This window comes from Cynara cardunculus (genome assembly GCF_001531365.2).
Source record: "Cynara cardunculus var. scolymus isolate 2C chromosome LG 12, CcrdV1, whole genome shotgun sequence".
In the NCBI taxonomy this organism is placed as follows: domain Eukaryota; kingdom Viridiplantae; phylum Streptophyta; class Magnoliopsida; order Asterales; family Asteraceae; genus Cynara; species Cynara cardunculus.
The window spans coordinates 34,316,418-34,324,191 of NC_037539.1; the positions used below are offsets into that span (position 1 = coordinate 34,316,418).

The window sequence follows — 7,774 nt, forward strand, 5'->3', positions numbered from 1 at the left end:
ATATTCAAGAGAAAACTGATTAGTTCGTGTTAACCGTGAAATTCAATGTGAATCATTCGTTTGAGATATTTAAAAATATTTCTTAAATAAGCTAAAATGATAATATAATAATTTTATTTTTGACACTAATCAAAATATTTAATTAATATTTTTAAAGGAACTATTTAATTAAAATTAGTTACCTACTATATCAATTACCTAATATACATTGTATTTTAAAAACATTTGTGAATCAAAGTATATCATAGTGATAAATTTCACAATGTTTCATGTGTATCACAATGTATTTTCTTTGTTTTATGAAATATAACAATACATTTTCGTTATTTTCATTGCTTTACAAAGCGTATTACATTGTGCATCTTGTGTATCTATGTATATATATATATATATATATATATCTGGCTATCATAGTGAATATCGTTTGCAGGTATCACAGTGTGTATCTTGTGTTCACATAAGGTTTATCGGAATAAGGTTCACCAAATAAGATTCGTCGGAGATAGGAAATAGAAGAGATGAGAGAGTGTATTTATAAAATTCCTAAAATGCCCTTAATTAATATTTTAAGTTAAAATTAATAAAATTATTAATTTCTTAATTTAACTTTTTAATTTGAGGTTGAGATTGGATCTCAAAATTAACACAAACAAAACAGTTCTTATTTGATTAGATATATATATATATATATATATATATATATATATATACACTATATTATAAAGCATTTGACAAGAACTCTTAAAAACCATTTTTTTATGCATGAAGTACTATATATTAATCCATATTACTTAATAAGAACTGATTAGTTTGTAATAACTGTGAGATCCAATCTCAACCACAAATCAACGGATAAATTAGGAAATTAATAATTATGGTAGTTTGAGTTAAAATAATTAGAGGACATTTTAGTTATTTTTAAAAAACTCATCTCTCCTCTCTCATCTCTCCGACCTCCAATCTCCGGCCTTCGGTGAACAAAAATCCGGCAGGTACCAAGTAATCACAAAGATACACAATGTGATATACTGTGATACCATTTGGGCATCACATTATATCACAATGGGTGTCCTCTAATTATAATTTTAATCAAACTATCATAATTATTAATTTATTAATTTATCCATTAATTTGTGGTTGAAATTGGATCTCACAGTTAACACAAATAATCAGTTCTCTCTTGAATGACCCCATATATATATATATATATATATATATATATATATAAACAAACAAACATGTACGTACTTTAAATAAAATTAAGAGATGAAAGTTGAGATTTCAAGTATATTATAGGGACCACAATTATAATTTATGGAATCTGGTAGGAGAAAGAAAATAAAGAAATTAGTTTAAATGATAATTTTCTTCAGTTAAATTGGTATACAACAACTTTTTTTATGGTTAACATAAATATCACTACTTTCGCAATACACAAGTATGTAATATTGCATACTCAACTAAAAGACCAAAAACACATCGAACTCAACCAGTTTATCATTGCAATTGCAAATCTAGTTGTCGTAATTTTTTTTTGATTAACCTGGATATCCAACCCTCTATGCGAACTGACTAATTACAAAATGACCACCTACTTGTAAATAGCCTGAAATCACCACATTTGAACCTTGTAATTTTATATTTGTGTTGAATTTGTTCTTGTTTTGTATTTAGCTATTGCAGACTTGAATGTTATAAAAGCAGTGATATTTAGATTAATTTAAAAGAAAAATGGTTAAAAACTAACAGAAATTAAACACGCAAAAAATATATATGGTGTGGAATCATGGACAAAGCCACAGGGGCCTTTCGGTTCGCCAAGTGACGGAAGTGATTAGCGAAGATTAAAAAAATTGACCCTCACCACCTCTTATATTTTGCCACGTGGCACACTCACTTTATGTTTTTCTCTCTCCTTCAAAACTACGTCCAGGTTCAATGAATCTCATACACCCTTCCCTCACCATATATCGTCCGTATTGTCCTCCTCTTGGATTTATACCTCCCTCCCCTCCTCCATCATCTTCATCGCCAGATTCACACAATCAGAACCCATTTTTCAGAAATCATTCCTCTCTAGTCTTAGAATCTGTGACCAAATTGCTTCCGGGAATTTCAAGCTTTGACAATGGCGTTAGCTTTTACTTCTTCTACTTCGATTGCATTTTCTTCTTCTCGAACAGAACAAGGTGAAATCTCTATTTGATGTATCTTTTTTACTTCGTTTTCATTGATGTTTCGATTTGTAATTTGTGTATTTGCTTTTTGTGTTTGTAGGGGTTCAGTTGAGTTCAACTAAATTTCAACAATCGGATCGGTCTCATCTGGTATCACCGGCGGCTTTGAATCTATCTCGAAAACGATCTGGTGCCGTGAAGGCTTTAAATGCGGAACCGAGGAGGAATGATACAATTGTTCCTTCTGCTGCCACCGTTTTTGCTCCTGGTAATTAATTCTTCATTTTTTGGATAAATCGATGGTGTTTTCGTCCAAATACCAATCGTTGATGATGAGCTTCATTTGTCGTTTTTCCAACTTTGACTTTTGAAGTCAATACTGGTGTCTTCTTACATTCAAATTTGATGTGAACTTGTTACAGATCTGACACCAAATTCTATATGTTTGTAGTACTTGTTGTATAAAGTCTGATCTACTCGCTCAATTTTCTTGAGAATGTTAGAATTCTCACTGAATTTGAAGTTACAAATGAGTTCATTTAACCTTAGAATTTAGAAAGTAACTGACCTCAGCAAAGTAGTTAGATTCATGATTAAGAATTTGTAGGATTTAGACGAATGATTTGAGGGTTTATGTGTTGATTTCATGTTGGATTTACAGATGTGGTGGAGAAACCAATAGAAATTGAAGACATTGAAACTCTGGCTAAAGATCTTGAGGATGCTTCTCCACTTGAAATCATGGATAAAGCCCTCCAGAAATATGGCAATGACATTGCTATAGCCTTCAGGTAATCATATTGCCATCTATCAAAACGTCAACACATGCTCACATTACAACAAAATTTGATTTATAGGACCTAACAATTGTGATTTCTATGTGAAGTGTTCAAATAATTTATATGATGATTTTGGGTGTCTTGATAAGCTATTTGAAAACAAGGACATCTCCCCAAATATCTTTTGGAAAAGCTTATACGTTCTCAAAGTGTTTCAGAAGAACTTGTTAAGAGTGTTCTATAACCTTATTGCAACACTTGTATGTTATGATGCACAATTGTTTGATCCTGTAAACCCAATTTTTGTAGCGTTATTGTTGATTACTGTTTTGCTGAATGGCTCCTTGAAACAAATTTGTTTAATTTTCAGTGGTGCCGAAGATGTTGCTTTGATCGAGTATGCTCATCTTACGGGACGGCCATTTCGCGTATTCAGCCTGGACACTGGGAGATTGAACCCAGAAACATACAAATTTTTTGATGCGGTTGAGAAACACTACGGCATTCGCATCGAGTACATGTTCCCAGATTCTGTGGAAGTTCAGGCCTTAGTCAGGACCAAAGGCCTATTTTCATTTTACGAAGATGGGCATCAAGAATGCTGCCGCGTAAGGAAGGTGCGACCTTTGCGGCGTGCATTGAAGGGGTTACGTGCATGGATCACGGGTCAACGCAAAGACCAGTCTCCGGGAACACGATCGGAGGTTCCGGTGGTTCAGGTGGATCCGGTTTTCGAAGGGATGGATGGTGGTTCAGGGAGCTTAGTGAAATGGAATCCTGTGGCTAATGTTGCTGGTAATGATATTTGGAATTTCTTACGGACCATGGATGTCCCGGTCAACTCGTTGCACGCCCATGGGTACGTTTCGATTGGGTGCGAGCCGTGCACCAGGGCGGTGTTGCCTGGTCAACACGAGAGGGAAGGAAGATGGTGGTGGGAGGATGCAAAGGCAAAGGAATGTGGGTTACATAAAGGAAACATTAAGGAAGAAACGGTGAACGGAGATGGGAATGGTGAGGTTCATGCTAAAGGGAGTGTTTCGGACATCTTTAATAGCAACGATATCGTGAGCTTGAGCCGGCCCGGGATGGAAAATCTGCTCAAAATGGAAGATAGGAAAGATCCTTGGATGGTTGTTCTTTATGCACCATGGTGCCAATTCTGCCAGGTACTTGACCTTAAAACTGCTAGATTTTGTTATCATTGATACAATTGTTAAGAATGTCATATCAGTTAGACATGCACCATCAAATGTCACGAACCTAAAAAACCGGTCTTCATGTATTACATCCATAACTATTTTGCGTGTGAAAGAAGACACGAAAATACGCTTCATATATGAACACCCACATACCCATACATGAATAGAACATATGATACAATATGAATCATATCATCTCTTAAATCAAACTTATTGAATGGTTTAAATTGGTTTTCACGGGTTTGTGACATTATTGATTATTTCATTTGGTTATTCCTAAATATATTATTGATTATTTCATTTGATTATTCTGAATCTTTTTTGTGGTTATCATTTGATTATGCCCATATGTGTATATATATATATTAAGGAGGGATTAAAATTGGTTCCACATATCCTAACAACTATGTGATGGCAGGCCATGGAAGCTTCGTATGTGGAATTTGCTGAGAAGTTGGCGGGGAGCGACATGAAGGTTGGAAAATTCAGGGCAGATGGTGACGAAAAGGCGTTTGCGCAGCAAGAACTGCAGCTCGGGAGCTTTCCGACCATTCTTTTCTTCCCGAAACATTCATCTAGGCCGATCAAGTACCCGTCTGAGAAAAGAGACGTGGACTCTTTGATGGCTTTTGTTAATGCCCTAAGATGATTAAAGAATGATTTGAGCAATTGGAGTCCATTTTGTATATTTATAAGGACGTGGTTTGTCTGTGGTTGTGGGGCGTGGGCTAAGTCCCGCTGGTGGTGGTTGTTTTTGGTTGTAGGGTGATGGCGATGGCTGTCGGAGGTTTGGAATGTTATTTTCCGATGATATTGGAATGGAATACAAAATTTTGATTGGTGTTTCTTTCGAATGAATTGATATAAATTGATGTACAACCCAAGATGTAGGAAATGGAAAAGGGGTCTGAATGAACGAAACCACATGGTTCAGCTAATTTCGCAAAGTGGGTTTTGAAGCGGTATTTAACTAACCTCGTATAGTTGTATATGGATTTTTACAAACTCACGGGTGCTTACCTTTCCGGTTATCAAATAATTTGGTGTATAAACGTCTCTTACCCTGTTATCACCGGCAAGATAACTTTTCGAATTAAATATTAAGTAGTCTATCGCTAGTACAAAACTAATTGCCAGATTCTTTTGGTTAGCAAATCGACTATCATATCTGACCGGGTAAGCGTTTATCTGTTCCCAATTAATCATCAAATCAGATAAATATTGAAGAAAGAGATGAACAATGTAGAGAGAGATTAACCCAAATGATTTGTATTGAAATCTTCAAAGATTAGTACTAATGACAAACTTACACTAATTACAAGGTTAAGAACACTATTATACTAGAAAGCAATAAAGCTAAACTATTACAAAATTTAGGAGAAACTTGCTTGAATATAACAATTAAAGCACAACTTTGAACCCAACATTCTTCTCCTTTGGATTCAAACATGAGAAATAGTAAATCTTGTTCTTCGAAAGCCCAGGTTAGTCTCAATTCTTCTCAACGCATTCCGATATTGCAATTTTTCTTCCAAGAGATTTAAAGCACTGATCAGCAGGAACCTTTCTCTTGGACCCATTCTTTCACGCTCCGTCGCTTTGTCATTGGTAGCTTTAATCTTCTCAAGAGCTCTTCGTACAACCTTGATTGTTCCATCAGAGTACTTGTTTAGCTCACTGAATCTCCTTAACCTCTTGCCTCTGTCAGCTCCATAATAAATCACACCGAACTCCGGATCTTCAAGTATTAGAAAGAGAGGATAGCCTTCAATGTCATCAATGTCTTGATTAGGTCTCTTTAGATTGACAATCTTCTGATTGCCCTCGAAACCCATTTGAACATCAATAACCAAAGATAATTTGACGTGGCTCTTCAGATATCTCTTTATCGCTTCAAAGCCAAGAACTGCTCCATCTTTTTTGACTGTCAGATCACGAATTTCATGATAGAGATGCTCCAAGTCTTCAAGGTAGATGTTTGGGAAATCTGCTTCGCTAAAAGTCCAAATCTGACCATCTTGTCTCGTTACAGTGAATACAAGATACCAAACACTTACAAGTTTATTGGCATCAGTACTTTTGATAGAAACAATACAGTGTTTAGTTCGTACTTGACTGATAAGTTGGTGCTTTGCTTTCAAGAAGTGCTTGTACTCCATGCGGTATTCACGTGTTTCCTTGTGAATCCCAAGAATTCTGTCAGTGCTTAAAGCTTTCCTATGACAAATGAAAATAGTGAAGTAGATGTCCTCGATGTATGGTTCTCTGATCCGCGCTCGATCATATCCTGGAACATTTGCACGTATTGCAAACGGTACATAATTTTTAGAGAACATTTCAGTAGGATCAAATACCGCCCTGGTGGTATCGGAAGCGCCTGGAGACACTGTGGTAGGAGGTTCAGATGTAGATTGATGTTCAGTCTGGAATGGGAAGATATGATCATCTTCATTGATGTCAGCTTCAAAGTCAAAATAAGGGGGATGCTAATGGCACCCCTTAGTAAGGGTGTGTGATTTTATTGGAAATTGTGTCAATCAATTTTTTTCATAAACATCACCTCAATAATCATTTTTATTAATTTTGTTTTATTTTATATATTTATATTAGAAAAATATATATTATTTTATTATTTTTATGTTATTTGTTTATTTACAAATTACTTTATATATATATATATATATATATATATATATATTCTTATATTATATATATATATATATATATATTATTAGATTTTTATATTTATTTTATTATATTTATTTATTTACATATTATTTTATCAAGACTACCCCATTCTCTTTTTTCTTTTTTTCACAGTTCACAAAGCATCTTTTCTGGGTCCTTCTTGCTTATCCTCAACCTCTAGACCCCCATCTCTCAATCCATAATCTAAGGTTCTAGGTTTATATTCAAGATATGTGTAAAGAGAGAGAGATAACCAATGCATCAAAAACGTGGGTTCGTGAACCAGTTGTTAACAAGACTACTCGTGGACGTCCCTCGTTGAAGGATAAACTTTTCAGAAAACCTCATGTTGATCCGTCTTTTACATCTAAGGTTGATCCGTCTTTTACAGCTCATGTTGATTCGTCTTTTACAGCTGAAAGACCCCTTACACGTAGCTATTCGAATGCATCATCATTTGTTGACTTGAATGAAATAAGCTACCATGAACCAGCGAGACATAGTTCTTTCGTCAACAATAATTATAATGCGCATCCATATATTAATCAATTTCCTGAAATGTTTCACCCTTACATCAGACAGGNATGCGCATCCATATATTAATCAATTTCCTGAAATGTTTCACCCTTACATCAGACAGGTACATGATGTGAGAGGTGATGGAAACTGTGGATTTCGAGCAATAGHTRTCCACCTTGGTCTTCATGAAGATGCATGGCCAACAATTCGGTTTAACTTGATGGAAGAGTTAGACGCATACAAGACATAGTACCTCAACATATTTAGAAGTCAGTATTGGAATATAGTTTACAATATTTTAAACTTCTTTCAATTAGATCGAGGTGCCCCAGTTAAACATTGGATGACCATGCCTGAAATTGGTGTCCTGATTGCTTCAAAGTATAATGTGCTCTTACACGTTATAAAC

The 7,774-nt window shown here is 35.0% G+C and overlaps 1 protein-coding gene across 1 annotated transcript; it reads left to right on the top strand.

Moving 5' to 3' along the window:
- The first annotated feature begins 2,031 nt into the window (after positions 1 to 2,031).
- On the top strand, positions 2,032 to 5,006 carry LOC112522741 (5'-adenylylsulfate reductase 1, chloroplastic-like). Its single transcript, XM_025132042.1, has 5 exons — positions 2,032 to 2,189; positions 2,278 to 2,445; positions 2,839 to 2,968; positions 3,327 to 4,125; positions 4,577 to 5,006. Exons 1-5 carry the CDS (start codon positions 2,129 to 2,131, stop codon positions 4,805 to 4,807), a joined length of 1,389 nt encoding a protein of 462 aa, XP_024987810.1. The 5' UTR covers positions 2,032 to 2,128; the 3' UTR covers positions 4,808 to 5,006.
- Positions 5,007 to 7,774: the final 2,768 nt, after the last annotated feature.

What these genes read in the sequence shown, in the direction of transcription:
- LOC112522741 (XM_025132042.1), top strand. Translation starts at nt 2,129, where the DNA reads ATGGCGTTAGCTTTTACTTCTTCTACTTCGATTGCATTTTCTTCTTCT. An exon ending in TGCCACCGTTTTTGCTCCTG is followed by an intron (nt 2,446 to 2,838) that starts GTAATTAATTCT and finishes TTGGATTTACAG; the next exon opens with ATGTGGTGGAGAAACCAATA. An exon ending in GACATTGCTATAGCCTTCAG is followed by an intron (nt 2,969 to 3,326) that starts GTAATCATATTG and finishes TTTAATTTTCAG; the next exon opens with TGGTGCCGAAGATGTTGCTT.